The sequence below is a fragment of the Solea senegalensis genome, linkage group LG13 (assembly GCF_019176455.1).
Source record: "Solea senegalensis isolate Sse05_10M linkage group LG13, IFAPA_SoseM_1, whole genome shotgun sequence".
In the NCBI taxonomy this organism is placed as follows: domain Eukaryota; kingdom Metazoa; phylum Chordata; class Actinopteri; order Pleuronectiformes; family Soleidae; genus Solea; species Solea senegalensis.
The window spans coordinates 16138254-16160433 of NC_058033.1; the positions used below are offsets into that span (position 1 = coordinate 16138254).

Genomic DNA, 22180 nt, shown 5'->3' on the forward strand with positions numbered 1-22180 from the left:
GATGTAAGTGTACAAACAGCAATAAGCACATGCCTCATCAGTGTTAAAGCCGCGTGTTAAAGCTGAGTTCACGCTAGACGCATTTCTGGCAGATAATGTGGTCAGCGAGTGTTTTTGCAAGTTGCAGCCAGTGATCAGCACGTGATCATCAGTCGCTGGGTGTGAAATATTCACAGACACAGACAGCGTTTAGTGACTTCATCTCAATAATTGCTTTCAAACTCAGGATGAAATAACTGGATGTGCTTTCCCAATGATGTCACTATTAAATGTTTTTTTTGTTGCATTTTTTTCATCCTCTGTTGTCTTGTATGTCTGTAACATGGTATTTCATTTGTGAAGTCTCTCTTTCATATCCTGTGTCACTTCTCATGTTAGGTTTGGTGGCCACATGTTTTTTGCATTTTTGTGACACATTTGTTGGAAAAGGATTGTGCAGTGTGTGGTCACTCATGTAGAGTAAAGACTGCAAAGACCATAACACAGCATGTGGTGTAGTGAGGGACGTACAGTGATCCTGCAACTGTGAAATTGTCTCGTAGACTGAGACGGATTGTGAGCCAGAGGGCCCCTGGGCACAGGTGGGAATCGTCTGTATAAACCGTGTTTTATGATTGAGGGACTATATTAAAATATATCACATAACATAACCAGTGGCTTCATGGCCTCATTAAAATATCAAAATGAATAACATAGTAGCTAAAATATCGGGATAGTAGTAGTCGGAGATGCCATGACAACAACCTTACTCCCCAGCAATGAACATTTTGAGAAAACCCTACTTAAATTAAATGCAAAGAACAGCTATTTTATAGAATGAATTCTGCCTAAAGTCAGTAGTAGTGAGTCAATGCGATTTTTTTTCTATATGAGAAAACAATAAGTAATGAATGCACAAACAGCAAAGTGTATAGTTTCATATTTGGGTGTGGTGAGGGAGGTTTGGTCTGGTTTGATATAGGATTGAAACATTACCCTGAAATCTAAAGCATTTAAATGGGATTATAAAGTATGTGGATCCATTATTAATTTTATTATTACCTCTGTGAAGAGGTTACGTCTGTTTATAAAGGTCAGATTTAGAAATTATTAGATTTTGTCGCTGAACTGGATTTTCAATTTCAATTTCGAATTTGTTTTATTTCCCTGTAAAACACATTATTATTGTTGTTATTATTATTAATACTCTTATTATGATTATGATGATTATTATTGGATAGTATTTTTCTCTTCATGTGTACGGGGGGCTGGGCAGGATTGAGAATGCTAATGACTTCATTTCCCAGACTGCACCGCGCCCCGTGATGTTCCCAACAGCTGACAGACGGTGAAAGCCTCTGCCAGAGAGCTGTCGGTGGAGTATCCACTCGTCGTTGTCCTGAACGGACTGGAAATACTCATCGAGCGTCTGCTGCTCTGGAACCGGTTCTCTGTCCGGGACTGTGTCACAATCTGAACATCCATTCAGAACTGCAGTCTGCATCCTCTCCAGATTGGGACCTGGGGGACATTTGGTGTCAGCGAACTTCCACAATAGGTCGCTGCGTCGCTGTGACGGGCTGCATATGTTTTATTCGAGAGCACCAGTTTTTGACTGCAGCCCTTCCAGCCGTGCCCGATGCTGAGGAATGGATAGTGTGTCTGTGAACGGTGGGAAGATGGTGGAGAGTGAGGACCAGCAGCCCGAGAAGAAGAGGGACAGTGGCGGCGGCGGCGGCGGCGGTGGCGCAGCGATGGCCGCACTTCATCAATGCGAACTCATCCAGAATATGATTGATATCTCCATCTCCAGTTTACAGGGGCTGCGCACCAAATGCGCCGCGTCCAACGACCTCACGCAGCAGGAGATCCGCACTTTAGAGGTAAAGAGCCGCAATTTCACGCGTATGTCAGAGCAGCGCACACAGCAAACTGCGGAGTCATGAAGCCCTAACGCTACGTCCGCCTCATATTTACGCTGAAAATTGGCCGCAAACAGAGTATCAGGGAGCGAAGCACACTTTACTCCACCTACTACACAGCCCATGAGGCGAACGATGAGTCTGAAATAAACGCAAGTTTATGTTGGATTATCAATGATGCCTGATCAGTGTGTGTGTGTGTGTGTGTGTGTGTGTGTGTGTGTGAGAGAGAGAGAGATAGAGGGAGCTCTGTCTGTTGGTGTAAATGTATTCAGTCAGGAGCCTCTTGTTGGGAGCAGCACCATGCTGTGCAGCAGAAACCAGCCTGGCCTATAATATGGCACACATTCAATAATGTGACCATGCTGTTATTTATGATCCACTCTCTGCACGGCGGTTTTCGGGCCTGCAGGACAAAAGCGAAAATGTACGACGTATCCATGTGTCTCGCAGCGCGTGCGTGCGTGCGTGCGCGTGCATCTGGATGCAGATTCAGCTCAGTCGTGATAGGATGACTTGACATTGCTTTGTGGGGCCTCAACGTATCACACGGTATCCTCCCAGCCAGTGCAGCACAGAAGTCATGCCTGCACGAGTGGTCACACAGCGGCGTCAGCAAGGGACGCACACAATCGTCTCTTACTTTGCAGCAATTAACTTGTATATTTTGTAAAAATGGTATTAGATGCAGACTGGAGATGCCCTTTTCAACATAGTAGAAAGGTGTGTTTTTAAAGGCGCAGTGTTTAACATTAAGGGGCATGTATTGACATTTTATTAAAATACGAATATTTACATTTCTGTTGCTTCGGAGTAATGGTACGTTCCATTTCTAGCCGAAACTCTGACTTTCCAAGGTCATGAACGACCCCTGGACTCTTGATTTCCAACTTGGAGCAACCTCACATACCGATTTGAATTCCAAGATGGCTGCCGTTGTAGGAACATTGCTTCTGTCAGATGAGTTTCACAGTAAATCAGTCGTACACATAGTACTGTTTAATTTTTAACCATAGACATGTTACTACCTTCGCTGTTTGTCTGTGTTTGAGTGTTGTTATCGACTGGCACTGCTCACAATGGCTGGCCCTAGATATGTTGACATCCATGTTTGTTTGTTTTTATACCAATTTCTCACCGGGGATGTAAATGTAAATTGAAGAAATTACCAGGTTGTCCAGCCAAGTGCAAGGGAGCTGTGAGTGCAGCTGTGCCATGAACATAATATGGAAGTATTTCTGCGTCTGAGCCTTTAAAGGTGCAGTGTGGATGATATTATTTCTGCAAAAGAGGATCATTCAGATTGATGAGTGTGTTCCACCCCTGCTGTGTTATATTTTTGGTTGTTGTGCATGCAAACCAAGACCAGGATCTTCTTGCAAGCGAATTCTGGAATTTGGTCATCACTGATGTGAACTCTGTCTGCACCAGTTACACGGAGTGTAGCATTTATGTGTGATTTCCTGTTCTGGTGACGGGTGAAGTTGGCATGGTTAGCAAAATGAGTGGCGCGGTACAAACATGGAGTATTTATTCATGCATTTCAAAGAGGTCGTAATGAGATCTCCTTTGAACTAACCATCTTCCATTTAATATTTTCTGCATTGCATAACAACCTTTATGACAATTTGCGTACAGAAAAATTGGCTTGCGCTTGATGTCAAAGCATATGCTCAAATGTGTCGTTCATTTGTTTGCTGTAAGAGACTCTATGTTGACACCAGCATGAATATAACCTGCTGATTTTCCATGAAATCATGAGAGTTGCCTTAGTACCTACCCAAATATCTGAAGAATATTTGCATGTGCATGACTTTTGTTCACAATTTATAGTCTGTTTGTGGTTTGCCTTTGTGAACATGACCCAAATCAGCTGAAATAAAAGTGGTTATACCACTCCTGTGAGTGCAGCACAAAAAATACTTGCCAATAAATGCAATAAGATGTGTCAATATCAGCGGGGACTTACAGAGATTGAGAGATTGTCTTGTGTCGTTTGATGAGAGGAGCTCAGGAAAGAGATCCACGATCCCAAAACACCAATATTTGAGTAACCTGCAGATGAGCAAACTCAGGAAAAGACTCAACACTCAACACTTTATTAAGTAAACTAACAACAGTCCAAAAAACAGTCCAATGATGTCCAAAGCAATGACTACTTATAGTAACTGTCATTATGAATTGAATTGAATTGAATGACTTTATTCCTCCCCCAGGGGGGAAACACACATTCACAACAGCTCAGTTAAGGTGAGAATCGAATAAAAGAAAAAAAATAAGAATAAAAATAAAAATAAGATAAAATAAAAATACAATACAATACAATAGTAGGACAAAATTACCAAAAGATAAAAAGTAAAAAGATAAAATTGAAATTACACTCTAATATAGAGTATTATCAGGGAAAGTGAGTGGACATTTAAGAGGAGTTAAATATCCGAACAGCAGTGGGGATGAAGGACTTTCGGTAGCAAAAGTGACAAAAGATGTTGCTACTCACTCAAGACACTGTTAGCATTACCTTTAATAGGTTTTAATTTACATTATGAAACAACAGACATAAAATCTCTTTACATCATTTTCTGCTCAAAAACAGATCAAAGTATCAATAAGCGCATCAATAAGCATATCAGTATCAGTATTGTGCCGCAACTAAGCATCACATCATTGCAATAAATTGCTACTCTCTTCATCAGCCTTGATTGATGGTCCCTTAAGAACTAGTTCAGTCAAGCTACTGCATCTGTGTGCTGCTGAAACTGAATGCTCGGCGCTTTCTGGAACATTAGTTTTTAGGGGCAACAGCACAATTGTTCATGGGGTGTTCGGTTATCCCTAGCCAGGGATACTGTCTACTGTTGCTTTAATCATCATTCCCACAATGTGAATTCTGTAGGAAATGATGATGATATAAGCCTTTTCATAAGGGTTAGCATAGCTCGGGCCTGCATGCTTCCACTAATTGTTTCAGTGCAGTCCCACACTGAGATGACTGACGGAATCGTTTCATGGAAAGTATTGCTTCATGTTGTCGGTGAGTTGACAGCGATCCCACCTTCAGCTGAGGAGCATTGGCCTACAAATATGAACTTGGAGCAGGTGGATTGTTGTATCGTTGGAAAAGGTTGCAAAGATACTGACACTGTGGACACAATGGTAAATGGGTTTTCTGTCTCATGCTTTATTCAAGCGTTATACCATGGATAAAAGGAATATTCACTCCTGATTGGCTGCAGGCTATCAATTATCCATGTCTGTTTTATTTCTGTATAACCGAACACCCCATGAACAATTGTGCTGTTGCCCCTATAAACTAATGTTCCAGAAAGCTCCGAGCATTCAGTTTCAGCTGCACACAGATGCAGTAGCTTGACTGAACTAGTTCTTAAGGGACCATCAATCAAGGCTGATGAAGAGAGTAGCAATTTATTGCGTGATGTGATGCTTAGTTGTGGCACAATACTGATACTGATATGCTTATTGATACTTTGATCTGTTTTTGAGCAGAAAAAAGAGATTTTATGTCTGTTTTTTCATAATGTAAATTAAAACTTCTTAAAAGTGATGCTAACAGTGTCTTGAGTGAGTAGCAACATCTTTAGTCATAATGACAGTTACTATAAGTAGTCATTGCTTTGGACATCATTTTATAGACTGTTGTTAGTTTACTTGCAACTATTTTGATATTCTGTTTGAGTGGGTTTTTTTATAATTAAAACATGCTCGCTGAGTTTTCAGCGTCTTACATGTTAATATCTTCTGGTTTCTTTGCCAAAATTTTGGTTTGTCAACCAAATAAGACATTTAAGCTTTTGGAAACTTCAACTTTTCCTTACATGTCATGGACCAAACAACAAATGAATTAAATGAAACATAATTGTCAGCTTAATTGGTAATTGGAAACTAATTGTTAGCGGCATACAAATTTTGACAAAATTTAGCAACCTGAGTACATACATTTGAGCAAATATCCACTACGGTGACCAGAGGGATAAGGTCGGCGTGTCAAACACAATGGCTTGACAGGTGGCACCTTCCACATAATTACATTACATTACATTACATTAATGTAATGTATTACATTAATAGTGAGTGGTTGGAAATACCACTAAAGTTGGAATAAACGTAATGTAACTATCTATAGTAGCGCTGTTTTTTCAGGCTTATCAATAGGTTGCTAGCACCACAGAGGAACCAGTAGCAGTTAAGGATTAGCTCTTGATACTTATTCCTATTCACCATGTTCCAGTGAATCTGTAAGCTTACTTTACTTCCTGGCTAAGAAACGACACATCACCTGCTCAACACATGTATTTATAGCATCAAAGTGTTCAAAGCCCAGAACAACGCAGACATGACAATGCAGTCTTGTACTTTGAAGGTTTTTTTTTTTTTTATTGAAGTGGAAGGTATGAACGTTAGACAAAATAAGTTGGTAGCTCCCTTGCTAGCTGGCAGGCTTCAGGTGCGAGTTGGCAAGCTACTGTGGGAACACATTTTCACAGGCTCAAACAAAGACGCCTGGTATTATAGGGAAAATTCAAAGTTAAATAGAAACCAGACCACATTGCTGTGCACACCGTCCATCTCAGCTGTCAAATCTATTGACTTTCATCCATTAATTAACTTAGCATTTTGTCACATCTTAGCAACATAGTCACCCAACCATAACATATTATTGATATATATATATTAAGAATATGTTTGCTAATTTATCTTGCTGTTAGACAATATAGAGTTTTGTCCAAGCGAGGCAGCAGCAGACTAGAAGCTCTTGTGTTCCTTTAAACTAAAACGATGCAGATGTTCTCTATTGATTTTGGTGCAGGAAAGTGTGCACTTCAGTTTCTAGTTGCAGGAAAAGGCTGTGTAACGGAAAGATGAAGCGACATACATATCCTCAAGATGTTGTAGACTCAAGCAGGTGCAGAATTTTGTGGAGCGGCTAAATGAGACCTTCATTCACACCGCCACACATAGGGGGTGCACACAGTGCAGCCAGCACTGACTTTGTGTCAGTACCCCATACAAATACAACCAACCTAACACTTAATCGTCTATGTATTTGTTGTCACGTGTGCCCCGTCACTGTGTGGAGCAGGATATGATCTGGCAGAGAGTACTTCCTGAGGAACGCTGCAGATGCTTTTCACACCGGCATTGTTGTACGTGACAATGGACAGGCCGTGCTCACACATGTTGGTCTCCCTCTTGGGTCTCTTTCCTGTGGTTATGAGGCCGTTTTGTTGCGGGGGGTGGGGGGTCCCTGAAAGTCACAAGTGGGTGTTGTTAAACCTCTATTTAACTGTTGCAGTGTCGTGGTTTAGCAACGTTCTGCATTGCATTGAGCAAAAGAGCGGCAAACTTTTCCAGCTTCTGTCATGGAAACCACCTTGTATAGTAATAACATCCTCTGTCAACACTCACTGGCTTTTAAAGCTTCATTGATAACCGGTTGCTGACAGCAAACTCCTTTTTCCTGTTTCTTATCAATTTCTTAGGTCCTTACTCATTTTCATCATTTTGCATCCGCACTTGCAGTTTGGCATGAAGATATCAGTCAGTTGCCTTTTTCTTCTTGTAATATTTTGATAATTTTGGTTGCAGTTATTCCTGAGGCTCTAAATAGATCTAGCTGCAGTTCATCCATACTTGTATTTTCGGGCAGGAATTACCAATTAAAATACTGATACATTATTATTAATGTGTCTTTTGACAGAAAGTCATTTCCTGCCGTTCAGAGCAGTCACATCAGAGATGTTAAAGCAAACAATGGAAAAACTGTGAGACATGTTTCCAGCTCCCAAGGTCAAGTGACAGTATAACATCATTTCTTTTGAAATCTATATGCCATTTTAAATTGACCTTATATGGACGTGGTCAAGTCTGCCAGCTGCCGTTGAGCATTCTGTGAGGGAAATAACATTTTATTGGGTAACAGTGAACATTAACAACAAGAGATAACCACTACATTAACCTATGCTTTAGCAGCACTTTCAATATGATACGCAATTGTTTAAGTTAGGGAGTTTAAATTGACCAAACGTGAGCTGTAGATGCTCGGTCTACACGTCTTCCAAGTGTGAGCTGGCAGGGCATGATTGCTCTGATGAGTGATCAGCAGTCTTACTTCCTATGTCCTTACTGGCACACTGTGTGGAAACCAGCAGGCACTTTCACTTCTTGATTTAGCCCTCCTTCAGATTTCACATGTGTCTTGTGTTTTAAGTGAGCAGAGCAGTCTGTAAGTAAGCAGAAAACGATACACAACTATAAAATGATGTATGAAAAGCTTGAAAAATGCTACACTGGGACTGTGCTTGCTCCTTATCCACATGGAAGCAGAACTTTCCTCATACAATCATTTTCTTTTTTTCCGTTCTTTAAACGTTTTCTAGAAACACGGCATGTCATCATACACATGAACCCACACGAATCCTTATGCATTTGTATTTGAGTAACCATTTCACTTTGGAGGCCTTTTTTAATGACGTCTCTGCTTGAACCTCTTCATTCCGCTTTAACCTTTTATTCTAGTTAGCCTGTGTGTTACCTTGTTTGTATTTATTGTGTGTGTGTGTGTGTGTGTGTGTGTCACTTATTGTAACTACTCATTGCCGGTTGGTGCGTGTCCTGTTGCCATAGCTCTCCCCATAAAGTGCAAATGCACAGCGAAACCAAACAAGACAACAATTTTCATAATGTCATGCTGCTTCCTCGTGTAATCACGCTAGGTCTTCCGTTTGTGTTTTGACTAAGAGACACGTAGCACCCAAAGTGATGTAGTATGTGATGGTGTGTTTTTGTTGGTTTGTTCCTGCTGTAAATTTGATACATTGTTTACTTTTTAGCTTTGGTTCACGTTCGCAAAGGCAAATCGCACCATAAATTGTGAACCAAAGTCATGTGATCAGACATGACATTCAGCTATTGGTCGGATATGTAGACTGTAGGTAAGTGTTCATCTGCCTTGCTACGCTGGTGATTAGAAGTGCCCTGAAGACCAGCAGATGGCCGGCAGGTGGCCGGCAGGAGGGCGTTGTGGCCGCAGTGTTTTCATCCACACTACCCAGTGAGGCACGAGAATGGAAACTGGGATCTATGCTGCTAAAAGGTGTTTATCGTCCTGGTCTGTGAGTTGCCAACCCTTCCCCATCCGCAGGTAAGATAGTGCATTTAGCCCGAGCTAGCATTGTTAGCCTGGAGCACCACAAAACCGGCAACACGCTGCTGTTTCTCACCCCCTCACAGGAGGGTGCTAAGCCACACGTGTTGCCCTCGTCCTCATCCTACGGGGGGGGGAGGGGGGCAGCTAAATGCGCAAGTTTGCCTGTAGAGGTGGAAGAGTTGGGATCTAGCGGGCTCTCCTCCCGGTTCGCTCTTCTCCTCACTTGCGGATGTGGATGAGACCACTGAAGCTGTAGCCTTTAATACTACACCTCTAAGTGAAAGATGTGGATAGAGTTCACACCAGTTATGAATCACTCCAGAGTTCACCTGCAAGTGGTCCAAGACCATTTCTTTTAAGTGGACCAGGGTTCGGTTCGGTTTGGACCACGTTCGCACCGATCCACACTGTACTAAGGGGGGTAAACACGTTGGCAAACAAATCTCTTTGACTGGGGCTTTATCATAGATTTCAAATGGTCCTTTAAATCTGGTATAGTTGTAATTCCAAAGTACAGTCAACATGCCAGGGGGTCCATTTCAGACCTTCACCACTGATGTCAAGAGTGTGGAAGAGCCCCAGTGGCTCACTATCCTTGGTCTTGAAACTCTAACAAGCAACTCTCATATCAGCGTCCAGGTATTCCCGTGTAGATCATTCTGACATAGATGTTGAAACCACTGAAGTCAAATTTGTGTGACGAATCGAATTGAGCTGTGTGAGGTCAAAGCAGTTGTCACACACTTGGTGCAAATGGGTATCACTCCCATGTTGCACTGGAGGGCAATCGAGAGAGGCTCAAACACACTTAACACTTTCATCGAGAGAGCTTTATTATTCTACTTGAACTGTGTGTTTTTCCAGGCTTGCTTGTGAGAGGATAATGAATACTGGCCTCTCAAATGGAGTGTGAACTGGTACTTCACTTTTCACATGTTAATCCCACTCAGCCTGGTCGCCGCCGCCTCTCCCGCTGCCTCAGTGTTAATTTTATTGTAGCTTGTTGTGTCTTTACTGTCTTTGGCCTCATCATATCCACACGTACACGGCTGTGACAACGTTTTAAAGCCAAGACTATCCAGACACTTCATCACAACATGTGTAGAAGCGCTTTGCATAATGTACACGAGCTGTGTTTTACACACCGTTTAACATTTGTCAAGTATCCCTAAATATTTGTTCATTGCCGTTAATCCAACATCTTGTCTTTGTTATCATTGCTGCCTGGAATGATCAGCAAACAGCAAAGTGTCACTCTGTTTTGTCTCCTCGTGGTGTTGGGGAGAGAGGGAGGAGAGAGAGAGAGAGAGAGAGCGAGTGTTGTGCGAGCTGTTGTGGCTGCAGCTATATTTAGACATCTTTCTTCCTACGCATTTTCAGGGTTGGTTGTTAAATAAGAAAATCAAATGACGCGCAAGGAGCCTGGGCAAGAGGGGAGAGCGGAGAGGAGGGGAGGGAGAAGCTTCGGCCAATCAGCTGGCTGGCTTCTAATGACATGACAACGTGTGTGTGTGTGTGTGTGTGTGTGTGTGTCCAGGTATTACTAATGTTGTGGGGACCTAAACCTGTTTACACAGTCACATTATGGGGACTTGTCCTCCTTGTGGGGACAAAAAGCAAGTCCCCATAACGTAAATTACTACATTTTAAGGTGAAGATATGTTTTTAGGTTAGGGTTAGGGTTAGGGTTAGGATTAGGCCAGTAGTAATTGTGGTTAAGGTTAGAGTAAGTCTCCAAGAAATGAATGTAAGTCAATGCAATGTCCCCTCAAGTCATGAATGTCGAACGTGTGTGTGTGTGTCAGGGTCTAAAGAGAAGACAATGGAGAATGTCGCTCACACAAGAGTATAGAGGAAACTCAACTCTAGTGACTGTAGCCACACTGACCCTGCCTCTGTTTCCTTTTTTTTTAATATATTTCCAGCTCTGGTGGTGTTGTCAGTAAGAGTGGGCTGCATGATGTTGAAATCGGTGAAGGCAGAGCATTTCTGTTGGTTACCGTCTCCAGAAAGTTGTAGGTTAGCGACGGCGACCTGGCCTGGTAGTTTAGAACTGATCAAGACTATTCTTCAGACAGGATTTTTGATAAATCTGAATCAGTCATTTGATTTCACTGGCTATTCCCTTAGTTATTTGTTATTAGTATTATATTATTAAAGTGTTCTATTCACTCATTTTTCACTAATTCGTCCACTTTTTGGACTTGCTTTATTGACTATCAAGACATTACATTGATAATGGATAGTAGCAAACATTCTTGAAAACAGTCTTTGTCTAATATTTACAGTACTTTCGGACATCAAGGGTAAAATTAAGTGAGGTGAGGAAGAAAGGACAAAAAGTCACTATAAAAAAAAAGAATGGTTGTAATCTAATAATTAGTAGCTCATTAACCACAGATTCCAAGCTGCTGTGGAAAATAGTGGTGCAAAATAGCGGCCTCCATAAAACAAGGTCCTTATTGTTATGCCAAGGCTACGACAACCAAATGATATTTCTAATAAAGCAACTGTGCACCTATACAAACATACTTTGCAGTCGCATATTTACCTTCTTAAATGTTACAATGTTACATACTAATCCTTTGAATTTAGAGTTTTTAATGTTTTTATTGGTGAAGTTGCAGCTGAATATCCCTCACCTCAACTTTGTGTTCCCAGTGTGTTGGAGAAACTAAGCAGCCATCACTGAGTTTACCCGGAACTTGTATTTGAGTAATGACAATAAAGTTGAATCTCATCTCATCTCATCTGACCCTATGCTTTAAAGAGAAACAAACTACAAATGTTTATATTTAAAATGGAATTTGAATATAAAATATATTAAATTCTAATTTTAAATTTATTCCTTCTTTTGTTCCCCTGATTTGAGCATTTTTTTTATAAACTGGCCCCACTGACCTCGTGTTCTCCTCTCAGATAAGTCTCGGGATGAGCTTAAACGAGATTTTCTGTCTGTCTATGTGTAGGTTGACGAGTCTTAAACAGACACTAACCTCACACAACCCTGAAGCAGAGCGCTGACAGCCGCTCTATCCCCTCCCCTCCCCACCCTCTCCTCTCCACCCTCACCCAGCCCACTGCTGGGGGTCAACTCACAACAGCGATAACAATGATGGAGGAGGGGCAGCATGCAGGCCATTGTCTGGGACTGTCAACAATGTATATCCACCTCACCACTCTAAACAGCCGACATGATGTGACCTCTGCATAATGAGGCCTGCCCGTCTCTATTGTCATAACTTTTTATGTACAGATGAAATTACATCAGCCATAAACCATATGTCTATTCACCATAGTTTCTTTGCATAATCCACTGGGTTCTGTGTGTGTATATATATATATAAGAGGCTCATTGTGGGGTAATGAAAAACAACAATTTATACAATTAGGTGGTGGAACACTTGTATAAGTATGTATGCATTTTGAAGTAGAAGCATGCTTAAACCAACAAATAAGAAAGAGGAAACAGCACAGAGCATTGTGGTGAAAGAGCGTTTACATCCTTTGTGGTATGTGAAGGCCACCGTAGTTCCCTGAAACACTTGGGGGTCAATTGTTTTTTTCACACTGCATTAGATGTCACTAACTAAAAATGTACTTGTACAATGTACTTTTTACATCATTCAATATATATGTATATACACACACACGTGTATATATGTATATCTATGTGTATATATATATGTATATATGTATATATATATATATATATATATATATATATATATATATATATATATATATATATATATATACACACATATATACATACATATCTTGTGTCATGCCACTATTATAAAGATAAATATTGATATATTCCCCAGGCCTAATTCTTACACACTGGTCCTTTAAAAGAAATGTGCTCTTAAAAGTGATGTTAAAATTTGTATCCACTTTGCATTGTGTCCCAGCTCGACTGCTGCAGTTGTTACTGTTCATGTTAACATGTGACTATGACACAGACTGTGGGTGCCACAAATTATATATTACAACAAAGACACTTTCAAGCTGCAACTGAAAACAAAATCAGACTCTTATTATACTTTAGACATGAAGAGGATTTGACTAAATAACAGTAAAAAGGTGTCACAGACACAAATTACCGACTCGGTCTTCAAGAAAATGTTTGTCCATTTTTTGTTTGACGTTCTCTGAAAGTGAATACATTTTACCTTTGATCCTAATAGTTCATATTCAGGGAGTTTGCGGTTTGGTTTTAGTTCAGGGAGAAATGAACTGACCTTCCTGAGCAAATCTCATTTTAGGGGACAGAACATTATTTCTCAGTACTCAGATATAGCAGGTGCACCAGAGACAGTGGCTGTGTCAGCAGGAGCCTTGAGAAAACAATTGGAGCAGTGGGATCTGCTCCCGGGGTCTGCTGTGTCAGGCGGGCCGCCACCGCCGCCGCCACCACCGATGCTACTGCTGCTGTAAGGACTCCTCCCTCCTCTTTCTCTCCCTGCTAGCTGACACACCGGCTGTCACTCATCTACTTGCAGCATTAGGCCGTTGCCATGGTGTTGTTTAGCTCTGCTGACAGGTGGGCTTGGATGCCATTTCTCCCCTACCCCCTCCTCCTCCTCCTCCTCCTCCTCCTGCCTCTAGGCCACACGTCAAGCACTGCTTTCTGCAGCAAAAATAATCTGCATGGGGGCCTGTCCTTATCTCTGCGTTTGTTGCTGTGCTTCACTATGCTCTCTGCACAAAGACAAACATCCCTGATATCACTGAGGGACTTGGGGACTTTTGTGCTTGTGTAATCCAGGCCATGTTCCTTATTTAAGATAAAAATAGGTTAAAGTGACGGCGCAGTGTGTGAGTGCAGACAGAAATGTTGGTCATGTTGGTGAAACTGCCATAGTCACTATCCTGTGCAGACCTACGCGTGCATGTTGAGATGTATTGTGTCTCAGCTCTGTGTTTCACATGTATGGGGAAAATCCCACTGAAATGTTGCTGACGACTCAGAAGAGGGGTTGCTAGGTAACCTGACGTCACGGCACTGCACGAGTGTATGTAGGTAAAGCAGGAGGCTAGCTCATTAGCCACACTGAGCACACGGCCTTTGCTGCTGGCATGAGAGAGCATGAGAAACTGTAACTCATGCAAAGGCCAGCAGTTTACATGTGTTTATATCTTATAGTAGTAGCGTGGCTAACGTCAGACTGCAGATCTCATTTGAGATAGAGGACGAGTGTGATGCTGTTGAATAGACCTGCAACCAATCAGGCCAATGATCTGGATGACGTATGTAGAAACAAACGTGCTTGTTGTCGTTTCCTAGGAGTGATGACTGTCTAGTAACGGTGTCTAACGTCTTTTTCTTTCTCAAAATGGAAGCGTGATTATAATTGATGAGCTACTGCCGAACAATAGAGCTGCCATCAGAGTAGACGCTGAGAGCGTTTACCTCCTTTCCATCCTCTTTTCTCTCTCTTTCATGGCTCTGTCATATCACAGGGATGACTCTGTTATCTGCCACAAATCGACCATTTACATCCCAAGGCCACTCTTTCTGAGAGATGCTGAATGCGTGGCTGGAGAGCCGACGTGTCTCGAAGGGAGCTGAATGAGCGGGGGAAAGACGTTCGGTGCTCCAACGGATACTTGTCACTCAGATACTGTAGAGGCGTGTGGTGGGTTAACAGCTAGCTGGTGTCGCGCGGCTCATCTGAAGGTGCTGCCTGTTGTAATGGACTCTTACTGATAGACTGTGAGATAAGGAGACATTCTATAGGGCTGCGCTGAGCCACTGCAAACCAATACCATAGTGTTCTTTGTAATACTTACTCACAGGAGCGCTGTACTTGTCACTGACTTAGAAAAGGTTGGACTAGCCTCACATCTTTAATGAAATAAATGAAAGAATCATAGTGTGCAGCTTTTGTTATTGCTCAATTCACACCTCTAGGAGTAGCACAGTGTGAAACTGGTGGGGATGCTCTCTGGACAGGAGAAAGAAAGAAAGAAAGAACGAGGAGCTGTATTGGTGTTTCATCCACATGGAAATTGTTTTTAGAGCCGTGATACACTATTTTTTCGGGGTGTCACAATCTCGATTGTTAATCGAATATCAATCAAAGCGACGTCACGATCTCGACCTTCGAAAGCAACGGTGGAATCAAGGGTTTAACCACGCCCCCAGTGTGATGTCCTGCATGGGTGCCTAAGGGCAAACACACATTGTTGTGGTTGTAGCCATTGTAGCACGATTACCTCCCCCTGCTAATCTGAATCTGCTGCCGACTAACAGTAACCATAGCAACTGCTGAATTGGGCGACACGGTGGCCAAACTCGACCCCCCCCCCCAGCTTCTCTGAAATCCCCGGTGTGGAAATATTTTGTTACATCAACATACACATTGTGGACAAGAAAACCACGGTGTGTAAGCTGCGTTATGCGGTTAGTTAATACACAGTTAGTTTCCGGTTATTGTCACATTCATATTGTTAATAATAATTATTTAAATTTGACAATAAAGCCTCAGTGTAATACATTGCAAAGACATGATGGACATTATTATCGCCATAGACAATCAATATGGGAATTGAAAAAATAAAACGAGTTCTCATGACATAAAACCAATGACTAGACGAGAAGTCTAAAAACGGCAGAACCATCTGTGTTAAAAGGGAGACAAAAGATACAGTGACCTTCCTTTGTCATTGTTATCGTCAAACTTTTATGTCGCTGCTGTGATACAATTATGCAGCCTCACCAGTAATTCTTACACACTGGACCTTTAAGCATGGAACAATCCAGCACCATTTATTCTTGGGTTAATACTGATGATGATACTAAATGATGTGTCACTTTTGTCATTGTTGACGTCACTAAGCTGTTTCCTTGTTCCTTGTGCCAGTAGCAGCACAGATGCTCTCATTACACGACCTGCTCTTTTTCCCTCTGTATTATAATAGCTGTTTATATCTAATTAAGAGTCTTGTGCACTGGGGACTCTGGGAAATTGGGTTAAACAAACAGTGAAGTCATTACTGCAGGTATACTGAGTTTATAATGGAAGTCATTTACATGCTAAAGCGACAGTGCATAAGTGTAGGTGATTATTTTTGTTGTTGTTATTCGGCGTCGCTTGGTCGGTTCGACTGTCTCAAGCAAAAGTACATGAGCCCTGACTGAGGGAGTGTTTGGGTGTATACAGCAGCAGTGCAGGGGCGGGGACAAGAAGTGTTTATCCCGTCAAACTGCTGAATGACAAGGTTTTTGAGCTGTAGAATTCACTTTCACGGGCTCTTATTTGTGTTTTCAGTCAAACTCCAACCAGTTACTTTACTGAAATATATGGAACAACATATAAACACTGCTATACTGAGGAATGGAGAGAGCTTTCAGACAATGGTTTGACTGTCACTGACATATCAGATGAGATGATGACATGTGACATTCCAGTAATATTAAAATATGTACTCCACTTTTAGTGTCATGTGATGAAACAGTTTCAGTGCCCACACAGAGGTGTGACACGCATCCTGAATCCTGCGAAGGCCTGAACCGTCAGCTCACAGTGAAGTCTCCCCTCTAACCTGCTCCTCCCATCTGTGCTGTGTTCTCTATTGCTCCCTGCAGGTGAAGCTGATGAAATACATCTGTAAACAGCTGCAGTGCAAACAGAAAGTGCCAGAGACAGAGAGGCCCGAGGCCCTGGACAGCTACCCACACTTACGAGATTGGCTGCGCACCATCAACCTGCGACCGGAGCTGATCGAGGTAGGGGATAGCACTCATGTGACCACACATCTGTGTCACGTGTAGGGTTGCAATGATTACTCGACAGTTTTCAGCTTCTTAAATGTGATGTTTCTTTTGTGGTTTCCTTGCACAAGAAATATTGAAAACTGAATCATTTCTTTTTGTGCACAAAATAATGTGTTTTTTTTCCACATTCTCATATCAACCAAGTACCTGATGAATAATGGACAGTTTAATAGCTTAGAATAATCTTTAGTTGCAGCCCTAGACACATTTATTTTTAGTCATTTAGATTTTTTTTTTTTAGAGGTGAAATTATTTTTCCCAATGCGTGGATTTACATGGTAGTTTAAAACATATTTCACATGGCAGTCAAAGTGACTGCTCACTATCACTCAGACTAGATATACTTGTCCTTCTTTAAACAAACCCCTCTGGTTCCCAGCCATCTGTCATTTGTATCCCTATGTCATGTTTGTGAAAGTGTGTGTGAGCTCAGTGTAGAGTAAACTATTTTCCAGTGTCAAACCAGGGGTTCGCAATCCTTTTGGTTTGCTTGTGGCCCCTTACAGAGGAGAACGTACTCTGCTCAAATCTTACAGCCATTTGTACTCCTGGATGGTGTAAAGCCCAAAAAAACTGGGGTTTTCCTCTCTTGTGAACACTGACGTGTGTGTGTGTGTAGCTCAAACATCTTGTGTGATACAGCAGCGCGTCATGTCCAGTATCTGTCTTCTGCAAAGTTGTCCAAACAAACCTGATTGCAGTGTTCTTGATTTCACAAAAAGAACGGCTGTTTTCAAAATGGAATGCAGATCTAGTTCCGTGTCTTTGAATGCAGGTGTCTGTAGATGCAGCACAAAGGTTGACAGATTTCATAAGACACCTAGAAATCTCAATGTTTACTGTCCCACCGAGATCATTTATTGCTATTTATTGAGAACCACTGTATTAAATGGTGGTACAGTGGTCCTAATCTTTGTTCAACCATAGCTTTTTTTCTGTGTGATGTTTGCATGAGTGGAAGGCTTTTCTCATGGGTATGAGCCAATATGATACTGAAGCTCGAACACGGCTAGCACAAATATGCTACAAACAGCTTCGTCGCTTAGAAGCGGATACTGGAGTTTGTGATATCAAAAAAAAAGCTATCGCTATCAGGGTACTTTAACTTCCTCCTACTGTCTGAAGGCATGCATAATTGGGTGTGAATGTTGGTCTTGTTGTGTATGTTGGCTGGCATCCTGCACTCTGCTTCTCACCCACTGTCAGCTGGAATTGGTTCCAGCTCCCTCTGAGACCCTCAAATCACGTTGGAAGGCTTGGAGAGCAACTCTGCTCCCAGCCTGATTCCCAGAGCCTTCATTTAGAGTCCGTATATAATGTGTAACAAACGAGTATCACGGTGGCTGGTCTGGCCAGTCGTTGCTTTGTAAGAGATTAGCTCACAATTGAGAGTTCAGCAATATGTTTAATTGTTACTACTGTAATATTTAACAAAGAAAGCGGAGAGTTCCATTATCAGTATTAGAACAGTATTAGATTGTGGCTTCTTCACTGTAGAGCATTTCTGTATACTAAGGGGTGGAGTGGCTCAGTGGTTAAGACCCTGCCTTGTGTACCAAAGACATCATGGTCGCAAGTTCGATTCCACCCCTGGCTAATTGTACTTGATTCCATTGTAAGTCGCTTTGGATAAAAAGCGTCTGCTAAATGACATGTAATGTAATGTAATGTAAGAGGCCCATAATTATATAGTAGATGGCCTGAAAACACAACTCAAAGAGAGAGTGTAGTATTTTTTTTTTAATAGCGGAGTACACCCTCTCGTCTCACATGCTGCAACTGACAATGAGGGATTACGTAATGTTGTACAAGCATGTGGATGCCACGTTGGCAAGCTTCTTAAATAAGCCTGTGTCTTTCTGTGAACTAATTAAATTTGTCTGTGGCTTTAGTAAGTAACCCTATCACTAAATGAAACGGGGTAAGTCTCTGAGAAACGGACCCACCCTCCACACCAAAGTCCGTAGAGAAAACACGCACACTTGCTGCCTCCATTAGTACGTTCAGATGTGTCATTTTGTGACTTTTGTGTTCCTAATTCAGAAGTGACACAGACTTACCAAATGTGGCCGCAGTAGAACAACAGCTCCAGTGTCACTGCATTCCGAAAACGCAGATTTTCTCTATGGACTTCGGTTCGGAAGAGTTTTACCAGATTTACCAGATTCAGTTTCCAATCACAAAAGCGAAGCTATTCTAATGATATCGTAGACTTAAGCTGGATAAGCCTGTGGTTTAGTGGTTAAAATCTGCTTTTGTGTTCTTGCTGGCAGCCCTGCTTTCAGTAAGAGTGAACGTCCATGGCTCAAGCTGGTTCCCACTACACAGCACAGTCGACGTGGACTATGTGAAAACCCTGAACTAGCCCTTTAATGGCTAATGTGTATATTCATATTAATTGTGTTCAGCAGTACAGCACCAATGAGACTCAGATATTAAAGCTTAGTTGTTCATTGGTTGTTTATGGAGTTGGAATGGGAGCAAAGGGCCCACATCCCCTTGAATATCCTATCACTAACCCTTGTGTTTGTATGCATTTGTGTGTGTGTCTATGTGTTTGTCTTTCCCTTTGATTCCAGTGTGTATATCAGTGTTTGCCCTCTCAGAGCAAGGGTTTAACCTAAATGATAAGATATTGCGTAGTTCCCATGTCAAAAGAACATCCTAAAATCACAGTACTATCTCCTGCTCTGTGTATACTGGACCCATACTGGACCTCAGGTTTTTTTTGAAGTGTGTTTGTATGTGCTACACGGTTTTTACTGACTGCACTGTGCACCCTCTGCACTGGGAACTAGCTTGAGACACGGACACTTGCTCTCACTGAAAACAAAGCTGCCAGCTGAGAGAAAAACTGAGTTTAGCCCCTGAACAAAATGCTCACCAAATGCACACCAAAGTCCATAGAGACTGCTGATCTACTGCTGCCTTGTTTGGTACATTTTTGTCACTTCGGTAAATCCCAAATGAGATTTTCATACACTTTAGTAAAACAATAACATAGTTAAACTTACTGATGGTGGCAGTTTAGAATCAGCAACACCTGTGTGCCATGATGTAAAATCTCAGATTTTCTCTCTGGACTTTGGTGTGGGGAATGAGTGGGTTGAAAAGGGAAATTACTGTCAGAATAGTCAATGCAAAGCAGCAGACGTATTCTTAAAATACAAATACAGCATCATGGACTCTGGTCAACTTTGTTGATTTAAGTGTGCAGGGATGGCTTAATTAACTCTTCTCTCCTTTTATCGCTGGTTTACAGGCGGTGAAAGCAAAGTTGTCGCTGGATGCCTTATTGCAAATGACAGGTCCCCAGGTGAGGGATACAATGCGAAGACTTGGGTCCAGTTCAGAAGAATGTGCAAGACTCAGTGCTGCCCTCTCCTGTCTAAAGAGTGCCACTGAATCAGGTATGTGGGCAGTAAGTGTGACTGACTTTGATGACGATGAAACTTTTTTTTTTTTTTTCAGGCAGAATTTCAATTCGATTTCAAGTGTATTTTTTGTTTTCAGTCAAGTTACTGTTCACTATTGACTGTGTTATAGATTTTAAACGAGACTAACTGTTCCATCAAAATATCTACTATACTCCAATGCAAGGTTGAATGCTATGAACTGCTTCTATTACATTTTTAAAGAATAATCAGAAATAGAATGATTCAAATTCACCCTATAGTTTTTCATGAAATTAACATACAATATAGAGGCAGACTGATTAGTCAAGACAATATTTGCTTTTTAATCATAATTGTTATTTAATAATTGGCCAATTATGGCAGATGTTACATATTTTTGTTCTCAGAAACTTATACTAAAAAGACTTTTTCAATAAATAGTCACACATTTTTGCTTCAACTTGTATCTTTTTAAAAATGTTTTTATTCTTTTGTCTATTTTATTATATTTCATATTTAGTTCACACACACAGACACTAAATACACAAACATAAGAAAGTTATGTTAATTAAATAATTTGTTTAAGTCATGCAATTCTGTGTGTCATTTGTTTTTATCAAACTGTTTTATCTAGGGCTGCAACTAATGATTGTTTTCATAATTGATTCATCTGCTGATTACTTGGTCCTTAAAATGACAGAAAATGTTGATCACTGTTTCCCAAACCTCAAAATGTTGTTTAGTCTCCATCCCAATATTAATGTGGTTTAATGTTTTCTTTGGTATATGAAGCAAATAAACCAGAAACTATTCACAGGAATAAAACGAGGCATGGTGTTTAAGTATAGCAGGTGTCACTCCAATTGTTAATTTGCCTAATTAACACTGGAACATAGCCTCTCTCTTATTAATAATTATTATTTAATATTATTAATAGGGAATCGTCCTTTTTTTTTCCATGGTTCAGAAATGAAGTGAAGTAGACTGATTTAAGGTTTGGGTGTGGCTGCTCTACATGGTCTTCCGTAAAGACGACCTACCCCCGAGATTCTTAGTTTCCCCAACTTCTGCAGAAAAGAATGCTTCTTTACAGGATAATAATCCTTGTTGGTTTTCTACCAATGCTATTTCATATCTCCTTACTCCTCTGCAGGAGGTGAACTAAGGGAAGACAGCAGTCCGTGGCTGTCGGAGCCCACCAGGAGAGACAGCGGCTCTCTCCTGACTGCAGACCTGTTCACCAACCTGGGCACTCCCCTCCGCCCTCACAGTCCCTCACCTCTCGCCCGACCATCCACCATCCAATCTACGCCATCCACGCCCTGCGCCACCTTCCCTCACCCCCGCTCAGGCTCCATGTCAGCGGCGCCCACGCCTGAGGCCCTGGCAGCGCACCTCCACGGCGATAGCCCACTCACAGATCCTTTCCCATTTTCCTTAGCACGCACGGCCCGCCTCCACGGACACACGTCCACCCCACCCATAACTCCGCCGTCAAAGAGGCGTCACCGGCTGAAGCCCCCCTGCACTCCTCCGCCTCCCTCCCGCAAAGTGCTGCATCTGCTTCCCAACATCACACTGACACGCAGCAAGAGCCACGAGTCCCAGCTGGGCAACCGCATTGAAGACCCTCCCACCAACAAGTAGGTGCTCACGTCAAGCTGTAGGGACTAACGCTCGTTCACCTTGCCAAACGCTTTTCATAAGTAGGTCAGAGTGGACCTGAGTGGGAATCCTCACATCACATTGTTATTGTAACAGACTGCGACTGCTGGCTTTGTTAGCACAGGTTTGTGGGCTCAGAGGGAGTGTGGGAAAATGTTCAGTGAGAGCACAGCTGCACTTGTGCTATTGTTTGCTTACACTTGATTCTTTGCCTCTCTTTGTAGTTCTTTCATTAGGGTAAAAATACATTATTACAGCCTGATAGTGA

The 22180-nt window shown here is 41.8% G+C and overlaps 1 protein-coding gene across 2 annotated transcripts in view; it reads left to right on the plus strand.

Moving 5' to 3' along the window:
• The first annotated feature begins 1315 nt into the window (after window positions 1-1315).
• The window catches only part of ksr1a (kinase suppressor of ras 1a), a 39449-nt gene continuing 18584 nt past the window's right edge, over window positions 1316-22180 (plus strand). For both annotated transcript variants that reach the window (XM_044042197.1, XM_044042198.1), the window contains exons 1-4: window positions 1316-1862; window positions 16664-16804; window positions 20115-20262; window positions 21401-21890. In XM_044042197.1, coding sequence (XP_043898132.1) covers window positions 1629-1862; window positions 16664-16804; window positions 20115-20262; window positions 21401-21890 — 1013 coding nt within the window. In that variant the 5' untranslated portion in view covers window positions 1316-1628. The remainder of the gene's footprint in view (window positions 1863-16663; window positions 16805-20114; window positions 20263-21400; window positions 21891-22180) is intronic.